Here is a 23,436-nt window from a genome sequence, read left to right on the forward strand (position 1 = left end):
CATTTCTTGCAGCATATTTACATCACAAACACCATTTTGGTGAGAATGCTTCACACAACTTATTCTGCCTCCATTTATGCTTTAGTTTCTCATTCTGTGCTTTGGAAATATATTTTACAACCAAGGAATGTGTTCCATCATGTAATTTGCTTAAAGAGATCAAATCAGATTTTTTCTTAAACCTTAATCTCTATATTTTCTTCATGTACTTTGAAATTACACGATTCTCTCCCATAAAGAACTAACTGACAAGAAAACACCTCTGTTGTAAAAATCCTAATAAATCACTTCGACCTCACCACCCTCCCTGAACATCACAGAGAATCTCAGTGTGACAGATTTCGATATCAGCAGTTTTAGCATCACCAGCTGATCCAATACTGAACCATGGGAAGAGTTTCTCAGTGAAAGTGTCTCTGTGAGTGTAGATGTGAGTCATGTCTTCAGAGTAGTAGAAGGACACCTCCCCCCTGTCATAGTCCAGCTGGACTCTGATCCTCTGGAGACTCTTCTTCACTCTGACTGTCTCACCAACAACATCAGTGTATTTTCCACTGCGATGAGTTAAACACCAGATTCCATATTTTGGTGAACCCTGTAGCTCTCCCTTCCTGTCAACTGACTCTTTAGCCAAACCTACAAGCCAGTCAGGATGGTCTCCCACCTCCACCTCCCAGCTGTGTTTCCCTGAGCTGAAGCCCTCAGAGCCCAGAACAATGTTATAGTTAGTGTTTCTCTCTGGATTGTCAGGAAGCTGCTGCATTGTGTCTCCACATCTCACACTGGTCAGATCATCAGACAGATAGAGAATGGGGCATGCAGTGTTTGGGTCCAGAATGACAGGACTGAAGTGGACATTGTCCTTCATCTTCTCACAGACCCCAAAGGACAGGTTGCCCAGGTGTTTGGCCACATCTATCAGCGCTCCTGAGACCAGCTGTGGATCTGACAGTGAGCACTGGACTCTGGCTCTGGTCTGAGTGGCTTTATAACTGCTGAGGAAGGGCACGTTGTGTTTCTGCAGGTCTTCTTCAACAGCAGAGATACTGTCTGACAGAGAGGAGATGTGCTCCTGAATCATCTTCATCTCTCTGCTGATAGTCTTCCCCTTCTGCTCCTCTTCCTCCCTCAGAGCTGCCAGTCTGGACTCCTCTTCCTCTTTCAGGAACTGGTGGAGCTTGTTGAACTCTGCTCTGATCTGCCTCTCTGTGGACAACAGCTGCTTCTTGGAGTGTTTAACTATTTCATCATATATTGTCTCTACTTGTTTGTGTTTGTCCCTCTTGTCCTGTAGAGACTGTAAGTCAGATTTCAGCTGGTCCTTCAGGTCACTGACTGCTTGTTCTACAGGAACCACCTTGTGACTCTGGTGGAGTGAAAACTCACAGACAGGACACACAGCTTTCTGCTCGTCCTCACAGAACCAATATGGGACTTCTGGATGTTTATCACACACGACCTCCTCTTTCTTCTCTTCTTTTTCTGTCTCAGATGATCCAGCTTTCTGTCTCTCAGCAAACGAGTCAGACAGTTCCTTCAGTGCAAAGTTCACTGCTGGTTCATCTGTTGAGGACTTTGTTTTACAAATGGGACAGTTTTTGTTTTCAGCTTGTTCCCAGAATTTCTTCAGGCAGCTTGAACAGAAGCTGTGGTTGCAGCTCAGAGACACAGGATCTCTGAAAGTCTCTGAACACACGTGGCAGTTCAGGAAACTTTCAAAAAGAACAATTTTCTCAGCCATTTCCTCTGATTTGTGAATCGTCCGATTAACAGCAAGACTCACCAAATCGTTATCCCTTTGAATTACAAGTTACAATCCTTCTGATCTGTGTTTATAGTGGAGATCCTTCACCCTGTAATGGCGTCTCAGCAATGTTGAAATCAGCTTTAAGTTTCAGTTTCCATTCTTTTAAGTAAATAACTGACATTTAATTTTTTAACCAGCAGATGGTGCTATTTGATTAATTAACATATTTTACAGAAACTTTCCACATAATGTGCTTTAGCATTGTTACCTGTTTAAAAAAATATTGATTTCTAAGTAAAAAACAAAATATACATAATAAAATGCGTTGACATTGTAAACAAATGTTTGACTCCAGAAACACCTAGTTAAAACACAAAACATTTAATATTTTATGTTTAACATGTTTTAAGAAATAACCAACATGTCAAATCATGTGTTATTCAACCAAAGTGTTAAATCATGAAATCATATTTTTATTAAATAAAAATGTACTCATGCATGGTACGCAGCAAAAATGTGAATGAAAAACATAAACATAAAAAAACATACATAACCATAAATAACTGTCTAAGAATCAGCTCCACCATCAGGCCAGTTTCACCAGTCTCTCACTGGCCTCCCACAGTTTCTTTGCCACACCAGCGTCTCTTGCGAAAGGACGCAGAGTAGCTGGTCGGCAGTCGACGAAGTAACCTCCGCTGTGTTTGGCAGCTTCATCTGACACAGCACAGTAGACGACAGTCTGAGCTCCAATCTCACACGGCACAAAAAACATCCACATGATCACCTGCATCAGCATCCGGAACAGGATGGAGTAGTGGCACGTCCAACCGCTTTGGACAAAACTGTCTCAGTTTTAAAGCTGGAGTGAAGATACTGGTATCATATGAAACTATAAAAACACAAGGAATCCATTGGTATCAACCATTTCATACTAGCTTGTCGCGGAGGAGGGTCTTTTCTCTGAGGACATGTGTATGTATGCGTGCATGAAACTGTAAGTTGGCTGGTTAAATGGTTGTATGGTTATGTCCCAAACATTGCAGTTATTGCTAAACATAAAGTGAATCCAGCTCACAGTTAGCACTATTTAAAGCTAGCACTGGAGACCTCAAGGCAGCACAAGGCATGGTACATTCCTCAGTCTGTGTGGTCGTGTTACTTTGCTACTATACTCTTAAATACTGGATCAATTTGTGTTGTAAATATTCAGCATTTGTTGGTCATATTTATTTGTCCAAGGTTGCCTTTTGCACCAGATTGTGGTTGTTGCATCAGTGTTTTACCATGTTCACATATTTATCCTGCACCATGTTCATTTATTCACTTCTCCAGTGGTGGAATGTAACTAAGTGAATTTGTTTGGAAATTGGAGGCCCCAGGCAGTTGTCTAAAAGTAAAGTCTGCTCCTGGCTGTTTTTTCCTCGTGAACCAGAGTGTTTATCACTGGTGTTTCTGACTGTTAGTAGTTGGTAAACTTGGGTGTGTGATGCAACTACACTGTGTGCACAATTATTAGGCAAGTTGTATTTTTGAGGACTATCTTTATTATTGAACAACTGCAGTGCTCTCAGTCAATCCAAAATGTTAATAAACCTCAAACCTGAATATTTAAGAAAGTAAAAGTGAGGTTTTGGCTTTCTTAGGAGAATATCTATGTGTGCACAATTATTGGGCAACTATTAGTGTGCAGAATTATTATGCAACTAAATGAAAAACGAACATTTTCCCATCTCACTTGTTTATTTTCATCAGTTAAAGTGAGAATAATAAACAAACAACTCAAAATTTACAAATAAACATTTCTGACATTTCAAAAAAAATACCTGTGACCAATATAGACCCCCTTCTTTTGAATAACAGTCATAAGCCTTCCATTCATGGAGTCTGTCAGTTCCCTAATCTGTTGACGATCAACTTTTTATGCAGCAGCAACCACAGCCTCCCAGACACTGTTCAGAGAGGTGTACTGTTTTCCTTCACCGTAAATCTCCCATTTAAGAAGGGCCCACAAGTTCTCAATAGGGTTTAGGTCAGGTGAGGAAGGGGGCCATGTCATTATTCTTTCATCATTAAGGCCTTTACTGGCTAGCCACGCAGTGGAGTACTTCGATGCATGCGATGGAGCATTGTCCTGCATAAAAATCATGGTCTTCTTGAAAGATGCAGACTTTGTCCTGTACAACTGCTTGAAGAAAGTGTCTTCTAAAGACTGGCAGTAGGTTTGGGAGTTGATTTTGAGTCCATCTTCAACCCGAAAAGGTCCAACTAGCTCATCTTTAATAATACCAGCCAATAACAGTACCTCACCTCCACTTTGCTGGCGTCTGAGTCGAAGTGGAGCTCTGTGCCCGTTACTGATCCAGCTACGGGCCCATCCACGGGCCCATCCATCTGGTCCGTCAAGAGTCACTCTCATCTCATCAGTCCATACAACCTTTGAAAAATCTGTCTTCAGATATTTCTTGGCCCAGTCTTGACGTTTCAACTTATGTGTCTTGTTCAGTGGTGGTCGGGTTTCAGTCTTCCTTACCGTGGCCATATCTCTGAGCACTGAACACCTTGTACTTCTGGGCTCTCCAGGTAGGTTGCAGTTCTGGAATATGACAGCACTGGAGGATAATGGGTTCCTGGTATCTTCATGTTTGATTCTTCTCAAATCTTTGGCAGTTAATTTGCGTCTTTTTTTCTCAACACTTTTCTTGCGACCCTGTTGACTATTTGCAACAAAACGTTTAATGGTTCTGTGATCACGCCCCAATATCTTAGCAATTTCAAGAGTGCTGCATCCCTCTGAAAGACTTTTTACAATTTTTGACTTTTCAGAGTCAGTTATATCTTTTTTTTGGCCCATTTTAGCTGAGGAAAAGAAGCTGCCAAATAATTATGCACACCTTGATATAGGGTATTGATCTCCTTAGGCCACACCCTCCCTCATTACACAAATACACATCACCTGATAAGCGTAAATCCAATAAGCATTCAAGTTTATACAGTTTGGAGTTGGAAAATATGCATACAAATTATGATAGGGTCAAAATACTCACTTGCCTAATAATTGTGCACACAGTGTATGTCATGGCAGGTGTACTGCTCAGGACACAAGGAAGCGCAAAGTCGAGTGTGAAGTTGTTTGTATGAGCTGTTCTCGAGAAAGCTGCAAGCAGCAACGCCACAGGCCGAGCATTCAGCCCGTTCTGAACAGACATGTTTTCAACGGGCAGTGCACTAGTTGATATAAAACAGAGAAAAGCATTAAATCCTCACATGTGATGAAGATGATCTCGCATGCTTTTTCTACGGGGCTCTGTGTTGTCAGTGCAGAATGGCTGCCTTTTGTACATAGCTCAAAGAACATGAGGAGCGCTTGTTGACCATCAGCACCAAGAGTGAGTGTTGCTTCACTTCGCCTGCATGTCACTTTGAGGAACAGTATGGAGGACGAAACTGGCCAAAATTAAAAATGAATAAATAAATTACTTGATAAATAAAGAAATATTGATGTCTTAAATACATTCAATTTAATAATTAATTAATTAATTAAAAAATAAATTAAAAATAATAACAAAAATAAATTTAAAATAAATAAAGAAATGGAAAAGTTGATAAAAAATAAATTAAAGAGTATATATGGGAATTAATACAATTTAAATAAATGAGGAAGAAAATATCTTATGTCACATTTTATCAATCAATTAATGCCTAAATCTATTTTTTTATATTTTTGGTACATTTAATGTCATATGTATGTATTTATCTAGTCATTTATTTATTCGTTTTTTTTTATCTTGGCAGGTTCGTACCTCCATAGCACAGCACCTTGAGTCCAACTGACAGATGAGAGGCAGTTCAGAGAGTGAATGAGCTCCAGCAGGGGGCGCAGTCACACAAAGTAAAGCACCAACACACTCAGATGGAGGCCACATTGATGCTTCTAATGTAGCTGCACAATAAGTTGACTTTAGTGTCTCTAAATCTATCAGACAATGCAGTCAGAGACAACAGCAGTTTATCACTGTAGAATAAGAAAAAGCTCCCATTATAATTATTGATCACAGTTATGACCAAAATGATTACAGTTTGACATCATGATATTGATACATGATTGTTTTCTTCTGAGATTTTGAGGAACAAAATCATTCTCCTTTATTCATCTTATATCAGCAACTGTTTCCAGATGCTTTTTACTTTCTTAACTAAATGAAATGCACCAATAGCGCTAATAAACCCTGATTCTGTATGAAAGATCAAAGCTGACATCATGACAGAAAATGATTCATTGTGCAGCTCTACATATAAACTACATTACCGGTCCTTCTCTGGTCTCTTGAGGTCAGTGCGAGCTCTGCTGCCTTCCTGTCAGCTGTTTAGTCAGATGAAGCATCGCTGAGATAAACTGGAGCCACTGTGTTCACTCTGAACCTCTGCCATCTTCTTCCTCCAGCCAGTGACTAAGTTGCACTGACAACACTGAGTTGGCTTCTCTTCGTCTTTCACTCTTTCTCCCACTCCCTCTGTTTCCAACCTTATTCAATCATTTCTCTGCAGTCGGCTCTTTCTAGTTTCCCTTTGTCTCTTTCTGTCACTTTGGGTTTCTTCTCTATAATAATATTAATCCTCTAGTTCTCTGATTCTTCGGATTATTGCTCTGTTCTCTTACATGCTACACGTGTTTCTATAACTTCAAGAAAATGTGTTAAGGTGTTATCAATAAAATGATCATTTAAATAGAAAAGTGAATCAGTTTCTGTGTTGCAGCACAGCTTTGATTTTATATTGATAGAAGAAACTCGGGACAGAAATTAACTCGTTAATGTTTTTTATGGATGCTCCGATCCGACTTTTTCAGTCCCGATACCGAGAGCGATACCTGGGCTTTGGGTATCAGCCGATACCGAGTACCGATCTGATACCAGTGAGTAATCAATAAGCTGGACGCCTCACTGTGTGGAAGTGACTGGGATCATTCTTTTATGTGAAAGGCAACTTCAGACTTGACTTAAACTTTGCTTTCATAACTTTGTAAAACAAAATGTGACCAATAAAAATATAAATATAAATTTATTAAATTGTTATTTTTTATTAAATAATAAATCATACAGTAACTTGGTAAACAATCCTCAAAATTAACAGTAATTACAATTCAAGTGTAAACATTTTTAACGCAGCAACAAATTGGTCAAAACTTAAACAGGAATTAAAATTACAGTATATAATGTATATAGTATATAAACATAAAATTGAATTGAATAGATCAGCCTCATTGTCACCGATATCTGATCCAGTTATTTCAATCAATATCGGCCCGATATCGATCCAGTACCGGTATCGGTGCGTCCCTAATGTTTCTGACCAGAATATTTGCTGACCAGGTAGAAAACATACAAGTTGTTGAATCCAACATGAAGTGAATCCACAGTGTGAAATCCTGCAGTTCATCCAACACAGTCTCATGTGCTGATGGGTTGTTTCACATCTAATGGACAATTAACATAAACACACAGGAACAAACAGCAGCTCCGCCTTCATAAATGTTCAAGAATTATGAAATAAATGCTGCTATGCAGTCTGCAAGATAAAGATTAATGTAAGAGATCAAGATTAAGGTGACCACTGCTCGCAACCTTTAAAATTCAACATCCACAATTAAATTCAAGGTCAGGGCTTTGCAGTCAACATTTAATATGTATTATTGGAAATGAGAAAATTATTTATAAAGAAACAATTCCAAACATTTGCTCCAATTTGAGAATTTGTTGTTTTTATTTGGCATTTTTCAGTTTTCTGATATTTCAATCAACAGATTCATTGATAATAGAAACAGTCTTTAGTTGCAGCCTTAATCCACACAATCTTAAAGTCAATATTTTTAATTTAATTGCAATTTTGGGCTTCTCTAATTTGGATTTAACATTAAAGAGTAATATGAATATTATCAAGCAATTTCTGCAGAATTTTCTACAGTCAAAGAAACACAAATAAGGAAGTAAATTGAGTTTGTTTGGATAAAACAGAGATAATATATAAAATATGTCTGACAGTCAGCAGTCACACATGGTAAACAAATAACAGATGAATTATTATTATCAACATTGGTCCATTCTGCAAAGTAAAACATGATGTTGATTTTTATAAAGCATTTAGAAATCTGAATGTAATCATATAAATGCATTTTCAGAAAGTTATTTACTGAATTACTTTCACAACCTGGATAATTAAAAGATGAAAAGTAATTCTGAAATGTCAAAAATAAACAAGGTAAGGTGAGGCTTTCTGTGGTTATATGATTTAAAATTAAAGACTATTTGAAAAAAAAATATGCAAACTGACATTTGTTCATACTTGAAAATAAAAAAAATCTGTAGATAAAAGTAAAAATAAAATGATCACATGAAATCTACTCGTCCCAGTTCTACGACACAAACACATCATGTTATTTGCTGAAAGAGATCAAATCTTATTTTTTCTCTCATCTGGATCTCTACATCTTCTTCATGTACTTTCAAATTACAGATTCTCTCCGATAAAGAACTAACTTACAAAAAAAACCTCTGTTATAAAAATCCCAATAAATCACTTTGACCTCACCACCCTCCCTGAACATCACAGAGAATCTCAGTTTGACAGATTTTGATATCAGCAGTTTTAGCATCACCAGCTGATCCAATACTGAACCATGGGAAGAGTTTCTCAGTGAAAGTGTCTCTGAGAGTGGAGATGTGAGTCATGTCTTCAGGGTCGTAGAAGGACACCTCCCCCCTGTCATAGTCCAGCTGGACTCTGATCCTCTGGAGACTCTTCTTCACTCTGACTGTCTCACTAAGACCATTCATGTATTTTCCACTGTAATGAGTTAAACACCAGATTCCATATTCTGGTGTGGCATATCTCTTCTCCTTCCTGTCAGCTGACTCTTTTGTCAAACCTACAAGCCAGACAGGATGGTCTCCCACCTCCACCTCCCAGCTGTGTTTCCCTGAGCTGAAGCCCTCAGAGCCCAGAACATCTGTATACTTAATGAATCTCTCTGGATTGTCAGGAAGCTGCTGGATTGTGTCTCCACGTCTCACACTGGTCAGATCATCAGACAGATAGAGACCGGGGTGTGCAGTGTTTGGGTCCAGAATGACAGGACTGAAGTGGACCTTGTCCTTCATCTTCTCCCAGACTCTGAAGGACAGGTTGCCCAGGTGTTTGGCCACATCTATCAGCGCTCCTGAGACCAGCTGTGGATCTGACAGTGAGCACTGGACTCTGGCTCTGGTCTGAGTGGCTTTATAACTGCTGAGGAAGGGCACGTTGTGTTTCTGCAGGTCTTCTTCAACAGCAGAGATACTGTCTGACAGAGAGGAGATGTGCTCCTGAATCATCTTCATCTCTCTGCTGATAGTCTTCCCCTTCTGCTCCTCTTCCTCCCTCAGAGCTGCCAGTCTGGACTCCTCTTCCTCTTTCAGGAACTGGTGGAGCTTGTTGAACTCTGCTCTGATCTGCCTCTCTGTGGACAACAGCTGCTTCTTGGAGTGTTTAACTATTTCATCATATGATTTCTCTACTTGTTTGTGTTTGTCCCTCTTGTCCTGTAGAGACTCTAAGTCAGATTTCAGCTGGTCCTTCAGGTCACTGACTGCTTGTTCTACAGGAACCACCTTGTGACTCTGGTGGAGAGAAAACTCACAGACAGGACACACAGCTTTATCTTCATCCTCACAGAACCAATATGGGACTTCAGGATGTTTATCACACACCACCTCCTCTTTCTTCTCTTCTTTTTCTGTCTCAGATGATCCAGCTTTCTGTCTCCCAGCAAACGAGTCAGACAGTTCTTTCAGAGCAAAGTTCACTGCTGGTTCATCCGTTGAGGACTTTGTTTTACAAATGGGACAGTTATTGTTTCCAGCTTGTTCCCAGAATTTCTTCAGGCAGCTTGAACAGAAGCTGTGGCTGCAGCTCAGAGACACAGGATCTCTGAAAGTCTCTGAACACACATGGCAGTTCAGGTAACTTTCAAGAAGAACATTTTTCTCAGCCATTTCCTCTGATATGTGAATCGTCCGATTAACAGCAAGACTCACCAAATCTGTGTCCCTTTGAATTACAGGTTACAATCCTTCTGATCTGTGTTTACAGTGGAGATCCTTCACCCTGTAATGGCGTCTCAGCAATGTTGAAATGAGCTTTAAGTTTCACTGGCGTGTTCAGGGAGTGGCCTTGGGTGGCACAGGCCACCCCTGAAATCTGATTGACCACCCCAAGTGCCACCCCAATATCTTAAAATATGATTGGCTATATGCCCAGTCAGAGGCGGGCCACGGCACTGAATGTAAACTGCACTCTTGTTTAGAGTTGCAGTTCCTTCTCAAACCTGAGAGGCAGAGATGCGCTAAAGTAGTATGTAGCCTGCAAAAAATAGACGCGAAGAAGAAGAAGTTTGAGCAGGTGAACCTACAGGTGAACCTACAGGTGAACCTACAGGTGAACCTACAGGTGAACCTACAGGTGAACCTACAGGTGAACCTACAGGTGAACCTACAGGTGAACCTACAGGTGAACCTACAGGTGAAACAAACTTTTTTTCTACAGTCAGTCTATGGAAGCAACACGTCTCTGGAGCGTCGTCGTGAAAGATGTGAGTAGCCTACATTTTACTACACTTACTGTGCCTGTAGTTAAAAGCTGTAACGGTCTTGTTTTATTTCTTTTTATTGTAATTGGCACAAGGCTGTCATCATCTCATCTCATTAGCAAACACTGTTTTGACTGTCAACGAGGCTAAAGCTAACATTTAGCTATTCTGTACTGCGTAACATTGTTATGTTAGACCCGTGTAACATCAATTACATTTCATTTTCATTCGTGTGTATGCACAATTATCTATTGTACAACATATAAGAATGTCGTGCATCATGGGACTATTACAGTATGAAAAGAAATCAGAATATAAAGGATTTCTTCAAAAGAAAGAAATCCAAAATAGAGGCAGAGCAGAGGCAGAGCAGTCAGTCAGAGGAGTTTTTCAGCTCTAAAGCTCATTAAAACTCATTTGAGGACAACCATGCTAGACAACAGACTAAGCCATTTAGGTTTGCTAAGTATTGAGTCAAGAAGAGCGAGGGCACTCAACATGGATGATTTTATCAAAGTGTTTGCAAGCAAACACAAGAACAGGCGAATTGCACTGTTTTAACCCTCCTGTTTTCCTCAGGTCAAGGAAGGAAGAAGGGAGGGAGGAAGGACGGAATGAAGAACAGAGGAAGGACAGAGGAAGGACAGAGGAAGGACAGAGGTAGGAAAGAAAGAGAAGGACAGGAAGAAGGGAGGGATGAAGGAAGCAAGGAAGGAAGGAACTGTCAAAACAGATTGGGTCTCTTGAATGGTAATACTAGGTAATACTAGAGTAACCAACACTGTAGCACATGTAAAGTTTATAATTTGTTTGGTTAAATAATTTGTTCAAAGAGGCGTATGTATTTTAAATATGTTTGCACTTTATAGGCGGAGAGTGACTGTGTTTTTTAATGTGCATTGTTTTCTTATGTTGGCTTTTGGAGTCACAGGTTATTTTGTAGCATTATTACTGTAACAAATCAGTGTTGAAACAAGATTTGTTACAAGTGATGTAAGCTTTTTTTATGCACACATAAGCTCTGGTAAGGTCAGCTATCTCTGTTGATAAAATATTCTACACGGTCTGTACCTCCAACCATTTACATTGTTGCACATGTAAAGTTTTGCACAGTTTTGTCAAGTAAATATTTTGCCCAAAGAGTCTTATTTATTTTAATTTTGTTGGCACTTTATAAAGTGACTGTTTTAGAATAAGGATTTTCTTTTGTATGTAACCTACTTTGGGAATTTACAAATTATTTTGGCGTTATTTAACAGTTCACTTTACAATGTTAAAACAAGATTTGCTGGTGTGTGAGGAGGGATGTGACTTTTGTTTATACCTGGGAGTTCAGGTTTCTCTGTTGCTGAGAATACTACAGTAACTTACTACACTGTGGCACATGTGACAAGTTTTGTCAAGTTTTGTCAAGTAAATGTTTTGCCCAAACAGGCTTATTTATTGTAATTTTGTTGGCACTTTATACAGAAAGTGCATTGTCTTTTTTGTATGTACTGTATATCATACCTTGGAAGGTTGTTTTGAGGTTAGAATAAAGTATGGTAGTTTTCAATCACATTTGTATGTTGCCTTTTCCTGAATGTTGTGACTAGTAGGTCTATTCTTGCATTGCAGTGTTAGTAAGTGAAGTAGATATGGGTTGTGGAGACAAAAATGGTAAATTAATGCTATGCCGACACCTTGGTGTGGGTGTGTATTTTCTTGTGTGTGTGCGTGCATACGTGAGTGTATATGTCTGTGCGCAGGCGCTCCTGCTCACACTTCATGCCACCCCTGCATAAGTCAGTGCCCCACTGGTGCCACCCCTATCAAAAATGTCTGGACACGCCCCTGCATACGAGCTTGTCGCGGAGGAGGGTCTTTCTTTGTGGACATGTGTATGTATGCGTGCATGAAACTGTAAGTTGGCGGGTTAAATGGTTGTATGGTTATGTCCCAAACATTGCAGTTATTGCTAAACATAAAGTGAATCCAGCTCACAGTTAGTACTATTTAAAGCTAGCACTGGAGACCTCAAGGCAGCACAAGGCATGGTACATTCCTCAGTCTGTGTGGTCGTGTTACTTTGCTACTATACTCTTAAATACTGGACCAATTTGTGTTGTAAATATTCAGCATTTGTTGGTAATATTTATTTGTCCAAGGTTGCCTTTTGCACCAGATTGTGGTTGTTGCATCAGTGTTTTACCATTTTCACATATTTATCCTGCACCATGTTCATTTATTCACTTCTCCAGTGGTGGAATGTATCTAAGTGAATTTCCTTGGAAATTGGAGGCCCCAGGCAGTTGTCTAAAAGTAAAGTCTGCTCCTGGCTGTTTTTTCTTCGTGAACCAGAGTGTTTATCACTGGTGTTTCTGACTGTTAGTAGTTGGAAAACTTGGGTGTGTGATGCAACTATGTCATGGTAAGTGTACTGCTCAGGACTCAAGGAAGCACAAAGTCGAGTGTGAAGTTGTTTGTATGAGCTGTTCTCGAGAAAGCTGCAAGCAGCAACGCCACAGGCCGAGCATTCAGCCCGTTCTGAACAGACATGTTTTCAACGGGCACTGCACTAGTTGATATAAAACAGAGAAAAGCATTAAATCCTCACATGTGATGAAGATGATCTTGCATGCTTTTCTATGGGGCTCTGTGTTGTCAGTGCAGGATGGCTGCCTTTTGTACGTAGCTCAGAGAACATGAGGAGCGCTTGTTGACCATCAGCACCAAGAGTGACTGTTGCTTCACTTCTCCAGCATGTCACTGTGAGGAACAGTATGGAGGACGAAACCGGCCAAAATAAAAAATAATAAATAAATTACTTGATAAATAAATAAATATTGATGTCTTAAATACATTCAATTTAATCATTAATTAATTCATTAAAAAAATACATTTTAAATAATAATAAAAATAAATTTTAAATAAATAAAGAAATGGGAAAGTTAATACAAATTAAATTAAAGAGTATATATGGGAATTAATACAATATAGATAAATGAAGAAGAAAATATCTTATGTCCCATTTTATCAATCAATCAATGCCTACATCTATTTTTAATATTTTTGGTACATTTAATGGCATATGTATGTATTTATCGAGTCATTTATTTATTTATTTATTTATCTTGTCAGGTTCGTACCTCCATAGCACAGCACTTTGAGTCCAACTGACAGATGAGAGGCAGTTCAGAGAGTGAATGAGCTCCAGCAGGGGGCGCAGTCACACAAAGTAAAGCACCAACACACTCAGATGGAGGCCACATTGATGCTCCTAATGTAGCTGCACAATAAGTTGACTTTAGTGTCTCTAAATCTATCAGACAATGCAGTCAGAGACAACAGCAGTTTATCACTGTAGAATAAGAAAAAGCTCCCATTATAATTATTGATCACAGTTATGACCAAAATGATTACAGTTCGACATCATGATGTTGATACATGATTGTTTTCCTCAGAGATTTTGAGGAACAAAATCATTCTCCTTTATTCATCTTGTATCAGCAACTGTTTCCAGATGCTTTTTACTTTCTTAACTAAATGAAATGCACCAATAGCGCTAATAAACCCTGATTCTGTATGAAAGATCAAAGCTGACATCATGACAGAAAATGATTCATTGTGCAGCTCTACATATAAACTACATTACCGGTCCTTCTCTGGTCTCTTGAGGTCAGTGCGAGCTCTGCTGCCTTCCTGTCAGCTGTTTAGTCAGATGAAGCATCGCTGAGATAAACTGGAGCCACTGTGTTCACTCTGAACCTCTGCCATCTTCTTTCTCCAGCCAGTGACTAAGTTGCACTGACAACACTGAGTTGGCTTCTCTTCGTCTTTCACTCTTTCTCCCATTCCCTCTGTTTCCAACCTTATTCAATCATTTCTCTGCAGTCGGCTCTTTCTAGTTTCCCTTTGTCTCTTTCTGTCACTTTGGGTTTCTTCTCTATAATAATATTAATCCTCTAGTTCTCTGATTCTTCGGATTATTGCTCTGTTCTCTTACATGCTACACGTGTTTCTATAACTTCAAGAAAATGTGTTAAGGTGTTATCAATAAAATGATCATTTCAATAGAAAAGTGAATCAGTTTCTGTGTTGCAGCACAGCTTTGATTTTATATTGATAGAAGAAACTCGGGACAGAAATTAACTCGTTAATGTTTTTTATGGATGCACCGATCCGACTTTTTCAGTCCCGATACCGAGAGCGATACCTGGGCTTTGGGTATCAGCCGATACCGAGTACCGATTTAATACCAGTGAGTAAGAAGCTGTATGCCTCACTGTGTGGAAGTGACTGGGATCATTCTTTTATGTGAAAAGCAACATTAGACTTGACTTAAACTTTGCTTTCCTAACTTTGTAAAACAAAATGTGACCAATAAAAACATAGATATAAATTTATTTAATTGTTGTTTTTTATTAAATAATAAATCATACAGTAACTTGATAAAAACTTAAACAGGAATTAAAATTACAGTATATAATGTATATAGTATATAAACATAAAATTGAATTGAATAGATCAGCCTCATTGTCACCGATATCTGATCCAGCTATTTGAATCAATATCGGCCCAATATCGATCTAGTACCGGTATCGGTGCGTCCCTAATGTTTCTGACCAGAATATTTGCTGACCAGGTAGAAAACATACAAGTTGTTGAATCCAACATGAAGTGAATCCACAGTGTGAAATCCTGCAGTTCATCCAACACAGTCTCATGTGCTGATGGGTTGTTTCACACCTAATGGACAATTAACATAAACACAGAGGAACAAACAGCAGCTCCGCCTTCATAAATGTTCAAGAATTATGAAATAAATGCTGCTATGCAGTCTGAAAGATAAAGATTAATGTAAGAGATCAAGATTAAGGTGACCACTGCTCGCAACCTTTAAAATTCAACATCCACAATTCAATTCAAGGTCAGGGCTTTGCCGTCAACATTTAATATGTATTATTGGAAATGAGAAAATTATTTATCAAGAAACAATTCCAAACATTTGCTCCAATTTGAGAATTTGTTGTTTTTATTTGGCATTTTTCAGTTTTCTGATATTTCAATCAACAGATTCATTGATAATAGAAACAGTCTTTAGTTGCAGCCCTAATCCACACAATCTTAAAGTCAATATTTTTAATTTAATTGCAATTTTGGGCTTCTCTAATTTGGTTTAAACATTGAAGAGTAATATAAATATTATCAAGCAATTTCTGCAGAATTTTCTACAGTCAAAGAAACACAAATAAGGAAGTAAATTGAGTTTGTTTGGATAAAACAGAGATAATATATAAAATATGTCTGACAGTCAGCAGTCACACATGGTAAACAAATAACAGATGAATTATTATTATCAACATTGGTCCATTCTGCAAAGTAAAACATGATGTTGATTTTTATAAAGCATTTAGAAATCTGAATGTAATCATATAAATGCATTTTCAGAAAGTTATTTACTGAATTACTTTCACAACCTGGATAATTAAAAGATGACAAGTAATTCTAAAATGTCAAAAATAAACAAGGTAAGGTGAGGCTTTCTGTGGTTATATGATTTAAAATTAAAGACTATTTGGAAAATATGCCAACTGAAGTTTGTTAATACTTGAAAATAAAAAAAATCTGTAGATAAAAGTAAAAATAAAATGATCACATGAAATCTACTCGTCCCAGTTCAACGACACAAACACATCATGTTATTTGCTGAAAGAGATCAAATCTTATTTTTTCTCTCATCTGGATCTCTACATCTTCTTCATGTACCTTCAAATGACAGATTCTCTCCTATAAAGAACTAACTGGAATTATCTGTAACTGACAAAAAATAACCTCTGTTATAAAAATCCTAATAAATCACTTCGACCTCACCACCCTCCCTGAACATCTCAGAGAATCTCAGTTTGACAGATTTTGATATCAGCAGTTTTAGCATCACCAGCTGGTCCAATACTGAAATATGGGAAGAGTTTCTCAGTGAAAGTGTCTCTGTGAGTGTAGATGTGAGTCATGTCTTCAGGATCGTAGAAGGACACCTCCCCCCCGTCATAGTCCAGCTGGACTCTGATCCTCTGGAGACTCTTCTTCACTCTGACTGTCTCACCAACAACATCAATGTATTTTCCACTGAAAAGAGTTAAACACCAGATTCTGTATTTTGGTGAGGCATATATCTCTCCCTTCCTGTCAGCTGACTCTTTAGCCAAACCTACAAGCCAGTGAGGATGGTCTCCCACCTCCACCTCCCAGCTGTGTTTCCCTGAGCTGAAGCCCTCAGAGCCCAGAACATTGTTATACTTAGTGAATCTCTCTGGATTGTCAGGAAGCTGCTGGATTGTGTCTCCACGTCTCACACTGGTCATATCATCAGACAGATAGAGCCTGGGGTGTGCAGTGTTTGGGTCCAGAATGACAGGACTGAAGTGGACCTTGTCCTTCATCTTCTCCCAGACTCTGAAGGACAGGTTGCCCAGGTGTTTGGCCACATCTATCAGCGCTCCTGAGACCAGCTGTGGATCTGACAGTGAGCACTGGACTCTGGCTCTGGTCTGAGTGGCTTTATAACTGCTGAGGAAGGGCACGTTGTGTTTCTGCAGGTCTTCTTCAACAGCAGAGATACTGTCTGACAGAGAGGAGATGTGCTCCTGAATCATCTTCATCGCTCTGCTGATAGTCTTCCCCTTCTGCTCCTCTTCCTCCCTCAGAGCTGCCAGTCTGGACTCCTCTTCCTCTTTCAGGAACTGGTGGAGCTTGTTGAACTCTGCTCTGATCTGCCTCTCTGTGGACAACAGCTGCTTCATGGAGTGATGAATCACTTCATTGTATTTTTTCTCTACTTGTTTGTGTTTGTCCCTCTTGTCCTGTAGAGACTCTAAGTCAGATTTCAGCTGGTCCTTCAGGTCACTGACTGCTTGTTCTACAGGAACCACCTTGTGACTCTGGTGGAGAGAAAACTCACAGACAGGACACACAGCTTTCTCTTCATCCTTACAGAACAGTCTAGGCTCTTCTTGATGTTTACTACACACCACCTCCACCTTCTTCTTCTCTTCTTTTTCTGTCTCAGATGATCCAGCTTTGTGTCTCTCAGCAAACGAGTCAGACAGTTCCTTTAGAGGAAAATTCACTCCTGCAAAATCTTTAGAGGATTTTCTTTTACAAATGGGACAGTTTTTGTTTTCAGCTTGTTCCCAGAATTTCTTCAGGCAGCTTGAACAGAAGCTGTGGTTGCAGCTCAGAGACACAGGATCTCTGAAAGTCTCTGAACACACATGGCAGTTCAGGTAACCTTCAAGAAGAGCAACTTTCTCAGCCATTTACTTGATTAACAGCAAGACTCACCAAATCTGTGTCCCTTTGAATTACAGGTTACAATCCTTCTGATCTGTGTTTATAGTGGAGATCCTTCACCCTGTAATGGCGTCTCAGCAATGTTGAAATCAGCTTTGAGTTTCACTTTCTATTCTTTAAAGTAAATAACTGACATTTAATTTTCTAACCAGCAGATGGTGGTATTTGATTAATTAACACATTTTACAGAAACTTTCCACATAATGTGCCTTAGCATTGTTACCTGTTTAAAAAAATATGTGTTTTTAAATGAAATAAAAAACATACATAATAAAATGCGTTGACATTGTAAACAAATGTTTGACTGCAGAAACACCTAGTTAAAACACAAATTTAATATTTTATGTTTAACATGTTTTAAGAAATAACCACCATGTCAAATCATGTGTTATTAAACCAAAGTGTTAAATCATGAATTCATATTTTTATTAAATAAAAATGTACTCATGCATGGTACGCAGCAAAAATATGAATGAAAAACATAAAAATAAAAAAACGTACATAACCATAAATAACTCTCTAAGAATCAGCTCCACCATCAGGCCAGTTTCACCAGTCTCTCACTGGCCTCCCACAGTTTCTTTGCCACACCAGCGTCTCTTGCGAAAGGACGCAGAGTAGCTGGTCGGCAGTCGACGAAGTAACCTCCGCTGTGTTTGGCAGCTTCATCTGACACAGCACAGTAGACGACAGTCTGAGCTCCAATCTCACACGGCACAAAAAACATCCACATGATCACCTGCATCAGCATCCGGAACAGGATGGAGTAGTGGCACGTCCAACCGCTTTGGACAAAACCTGGAGCGACACATGGAAGCAGAGATATTAGGAGAAACATATGTAGTGTGAGGAATATACACACTGTATGTTCAAGGTAGGCGATATGATTCAACTCTTCTAGATCGGGATTAATCATTTTATATCTTGATTTACGTATATCTGTCAAAGTTAACGCGGTAATAACGTATTAACACAAATTTGTTTTAACTCCACTAATTTCTTTAACGCATTAACGCAACTTGTGAATTTTAAGTTGTTTGGACTCAGTTTTAAAGCTAGAGTGAAGATACTGTTATATGAAACTATAAAAACGCAAGGAATCCATTGGTAACAACCATTTCATACTAGCTTGTCGCAAAGGAGGGTCTTTTCTTTGTGGACATGTGTATGTATGCGTGCATGAAACTGTAAGTTGGCTGGTTAAATGGTTGTATGGTTATGTCTCAAACATTGCAGTTATTGCTAAACATAAAGTGAATCCAGCTCACAGTTAGTACTATTTAAAGCTAGCACTGGAGACCTCAAGGCAGCACAAGGCATGGTACATTCCTCAGTCTGTGTGGTCGTGTTACTTTGCTACTATACTCTTAAATACTGGACCAATTTGTGTTGTAAATATTCAGCACTTTTGCAGCAGATTGTGATTGTTGCATCAGTGTTTTACCATTCTCGCATATGTATCCTGCACCATGTATATTTATTCATCACTCCAGTGGTGCATTTACTCAATAACTGTACTTAAGTACAAACTTGTTCTTGTTGTACTTGTTCTTTACTTGCGTACTTCCATTTCATGCAACTTTATACTTCTAGTCCACTACATCTCAGAGAGAAATATTGTACTATTTCCTCCACTACATTTGTCTGACAGCTTTAGTTACTTTTCAGATTACAATTTTTCTTCCTGAAAACCATGTACTGTATCTCCAGATGTGTTGATTTTGAATGTTTGTGATAAACTGAAGGATGAAGTTTTCCTTTATGGGTTGAGACATTTCTCCTACAGTACTTCTTAAGATAAATAGACTATTTAAAAAAGCCTCTAGGATCAGCTGGAAAATGCATCGTCACAACGCTGAAAACAGGGCTGTTTTTCTGACACCATGAAAAGTTGACTTTTTAGGACAGCGACGCTACAAACAAACATATGACGATCTTATAGAATATGATGCATTGCTGCAGATTAAACTACCCAACAGTATATAAAGGAGTTAAATCAACCCAACCTTTAACATCTACAGCAGTAAAATGCAGCATACACATTAATGTATCAGGAATATTAATACAGAAACATCAGATATAATAGTAAAACACTGACGGGAACATTTTACTGCACAATGAGAACTTTTACTTGAAATGCATTTTGCTGATACATACTTTTACCTAAGTACGGTTCTGAATGCAGGACTTTAACTTGTAGTGGAGTATTTTCACAGTGTTGTATTAGTACTTTTACTTAAGTAAAGGCTCTGAATACTTCTTCCACCACTGCTCCACTCTACTCATTCTACAGTATGTTGATGTGGAGAGAAAACCTTACAGCTTTAATATTCCTCATTACATATATTGATTATTATTTTTAGTGTATATTTACAGATAACATTACACATGTTCTGCTGAAAGTGGATCTAAGTCCTGGAGAGTTTTGTTGGAAAAGACTGTGGATAGTCATTTGTTTCTTCATCATAGTCAGTCACCTGCACCTTCTAACAGAGGACAGGAATATCTAACTGCAGCACACCAGTGTTGGTGCACACAGTGTCCCTCACCACCTGTATGTACTTCTACATGTCACTAAACAGCTGAGTGGAGTTTTTCTTTTGGTTAACACCAACAGAAAATAAAAAAATTAGAAAAGCACAGAAGGAAGAATGTAAAAGAAACATGGAAATAACGATAAAGTATTTTATTTATTGTCAATCTGTATCCACAACATCTGAATTTAAATGAAGATGCTACAGTAACACAAAATAACAGGCAGCCTCTTTAGTGCTGAATAATTCTATTTGTGTATCTGATTTCTGAGATAATTACATGAACAATTACAAAACTGTTTAGGAAACAATAATATCCATGTACAAAATGTGACAAAGTGGAAATAAAATTATCAAAATCCTCGCCAGCCTGTAAAAAGAAAAGCGTACTTTGTCTCCACCTTGTGGAACTAAACAGAATGAAAATTATACCCATAAATCAACACTATTAACTGTATTATTTGGTATGTTGACTCTGAAAATATTTGTTCAAAATGATATAAAATGAATAGAATGTAATTCTGCATCATTACTGCTAAACTGATTTGTTTGCACATAAAACAAGTGAAGGAACTGAAGCTTTTATTTATGAAAGTAACCAGTTACTATGAAACACAATGAAACAATTGTGAAATGTAAAAAACAAACAAGGTAAAATGAATCTTTTTGTGATTATGTCATTTAAAATTATTGCTTTTTTTAGTGTAAACTTAAGGTTGTATGTCCTTGGAAAATAAAATAAAAAAATCTGTAGATAAACGTAAAAATATAATTATTACAGTAAATCTACTCGTCCCAGTTCTTGCAGCATATTTACATCACAAACACCATTTTGGCGAGAATGCTTCACACAACTTATTCTGCCTCCATTTATGCTTTAGTTTCTCATTCTGTGCTTTGGAAATATATTTTACAACAACCAAGGAATGTGTTCCATCATGTAATTTGCTTAAAGAGATCAATCTGATTTTTTCTTAAACCTTAATCTCTATATTTTCTTCATGTACTTTGAAATTACACGATTCTCTCCCATAAAGAACTAACTGACAAGAAAACACCTCCGTTATAAAAATCCTAATAAATCATTTCGACCTCACCACCCTCCCTGAACATCACAGAGAATCTCAGTTTGACAGATTTTGATATCAGCAGTTTTAGCATCACCAGCTGATCCAATATTGAACCATGGGAAGAGTTTCTCAGTGAAAGTGTCTCTGTGAGTGTAGATGTGAGTCATGTCTTCAGGGTCGTAGAAGGACACCTCCCCGATGTCATAGTCCAGCTGGACTCTGATCCTCTGGAGACTCTTCTTCACTCTGACTGTCTCATCAAGACCATTAATGTATTTTCCACTGCAATGAACTAAACACCAGATTCCATCTTCTGGTGAAGCTCCTGCCTCTTCCTTCCGGTCAGCTGACTCTTTAGCCAAACCTACAAGCCAGTCAGGATGGTCTCCCACCTCGACCTCCCAGCTGTGTTTCCCTGAGCTGAAGCCCTCAGAGCCCAGAACAGTGTGATACTTAGTGTGTCTCTCTGGATTGTCAGGAAGCTGCTGGTTTGTGTCTCCATATCTCACACTGGTCAGATCATCGGACAGATAGAGACCGGGGCTTGCAGTGTTTGGGTCCAGAATGACAGGACTGAAGTGGACCTTGTCCTTCATCTTCTCCCAGACTCTGAAGGACAGGTTGCCCAGGTGTTTGGCCACATCTATCAGCGCTCCTGAGACCAGCTGTGGATCTGACAGTGAGCACTGGACTCTGGCTCTGGTCTGAGTGGCTTTATAACTGCTGAGGAAGGGCACGTTGTGTTTCTGCAGGTCTTCTTCAACAGCAGAGATACTGTCTGACAGAGAGGAGATGTGCTCCTGAATCATCTTCATCTCTCTGCTGATAGTCTTCCAATTCTGCTCATCTTCCTCCCTCAGAGCTGCCAGTCTGGACTCCTCTTCCTCTTTCAGGAACTGGTGGAGCTTGTTGAACTCCTCTCTGATCTGCTTCTCTGTGGACAACAGCTGCTTCTTGGAGTGTTTAATCACTTCATCATATGTTTTCTCTACTTGTTTGTGTGTGTCCCTCTTGTCCTGTAGAGATTCTAAGTCAGATTTCAGCTGGTCCTTCAGGTCACTGACTGCTTGTTCTACAGGAACCACCTTGTGACTCTGGTGGAGAGAAAACTCACAGACAGGACACACAGCTTTATCTTCATCCTCACAGAACCAATATGGGACCTCCGGATGTTTATCACACACTACCTCCTCTTTCTTCTCTTCTTTTTCTGTCTCAGATGATCCAGCTTTGTGTCTCTCAGCAAACGAGTCAGACAGTTCCTTCAGTGCAAAGTTCACTGCTGGTTCATCTTTAGATGATTTTCTTTTACAAATGGGACAGTTTTTGTTTTCAGCTTGTTCCCAGAATTTCTTCAGGCAGCTTGAACAGAAGCTGTGGTTGCAGCTCAGAGACACAGGATCTCTGAAAGTCTCTGAACACACGTGGCAGTTCAGGAAACTTTCAAGAAGAACAACTTTCTCAGCCATTTCCTCGATTAACAGCAAGACTCACCACATCTGTTTCCCTTTGAATTACAGGTTACAATCCTTCAGATCTGTGTTTATAGTGGAGATCCTTCACCCTGTAATGGCGTCTCAGCAATGTTGAAATCAGCTTTAAGTTTCAGTTTCCATTCTTTTAAGTAAATAACTGACATTTAATTTTTTAACCAGCAGATGGTGCTATTTGATTAATTAACATATTTTACAGAAGCTTTCCACATAATGTGCCTTAGCATTGTTACTGGTTTAAAAAATATTTATTTTTAAGTGAAAAACAAAACATACATAATAAAATGCGTTGACATTGTAAACAAATGTTTGACTCCAGAAACACCTAGTTAAAACACAAATTTAATATTTTATGTTTCACATGTTTTAAGAAATAACCACCATGTCAAATCATGTGTTATAAAACCAAAGTGTTAAATCATGAAATCATATTTTTATTAAATAAAAATGTACTCATGCATGGTACGCAGCAAAAATGTGAATGAAAAACATAAACATAAAAGAAACGTACATAACCATAAATAACTCTCTAAGAATCAGCTCCACCATCAGGCCAGTTTCACCAGTCTCTCACTGGCCTCCCACAGTTTCTTTGCCACACCAGCATCTAGAGTGAAGATACTGGTATCATATGAAA

General features: G+C 38.7%; 5 protein-coding genes across 5 annotated transcripts in view; all 5 read right to left on the reverse strand.

Moving 5' to 3' along the window:
- LOC119487636 (zinc-binding protein A33-like) lies at positions 1–17,764 on the reverse strand. Its single transcript, XM_037768676.1, has 2 exons — positions 16,185–17,764; positions 1–260 (listed from the first exon to the last, which is right to left on the reverse strand). Exon 1 carries the CDS (start codon positions 17,666–17,668, stop codon positions 16,241–16,243), a length of 1,428 nt encoding a protein of 475 aa, XP_037624604.1. The 5' UTR covers positions 17,669–17,764; the 3' UTR covers positions 1–260; positions 16,185–16,240.
- LOC119487632 (zinc-binding protein A33-like) lies at positions 259–9,922 on the reverse strand. Its single transcript, XM_037768673.1, has 2 exons — positions 9,800–9,922; positions 259–1,746 (listed from the first exon to the last, which is right to left on the reverse strand). Exon 2 carries the CDS (start codon positions 1,739–1,741, stop codon positions 296–298), a length of 1,446 nt encoding a protein of 481 aa, XP_037624601.1. The 5' UTR covers positions 1,742–1,746; positions 9,800–9,922; the 3' UTR covers positions 259–295.
- On the reverse strand, positions 7,487–9,806 carry LOC119487634 (zinc-binding protein A33-like). The gene has a single exon (XM_037768674.1). The coding sequence runs from the start codon at positions 9,775–9,777 to the stop codon at positions 8,332–8,334; it is 1,446 nt and encodes a 481-aa protein (XP_037624602.1). The 5' UTR covers positions 9,778–9,806; the 3' UTR covers positions 7,487–8,331.
- On the reverse strand, positions 15,362–22,932 carry LOC119487631 (zinc-binding protein A33-like). The gene is made up of 2 exons (XM_037768672.1): positions 21,280–22,932; positions 15,362–16,169 (listed from the first exon to the last, which is right to left on the reverse strand). Exon 1 carries the CDS (start codon positions 22,773–22,775, stop codon positions 21,330–21,332), a length of 1,446 nt encoding a protein of 481 aa, XP_037624600.1. The 5' UTR covers positions 22,776–22,932; the 3' UTR covers positions 15,362–16,169; positions 21,280–21,329.
- Positions 20,917–23,436, reverse strand: part of LOC119487630 (zinc-binding protein A33-like) — a 7,754-nt gene continuing 5,234 nt past the window's right edge. The window contains 1 exon segment of the mRNA XM_037768671.1: positions 20,917–21,294. The gene's annotated coding sequence lies outside the window, so the exon portion shown is untranslated.

The sequence above is a fragment of the Sebastes umbrosus genome, chromosome 4, assembly GCF_015220745.1.
Source record: "Sebastes umbrosus isolate fSebUmb1 chromosome 4, fSebUmb1.pri, whole genome shotgun sequence".
Classification (NCBI taxonomy): domain Eukaryota; kingdom Metazoa; phylum Chordata; class Actinopteri; order Perciformes; family Sebastidae; genus Sebastes; species Sebastes umbrosus.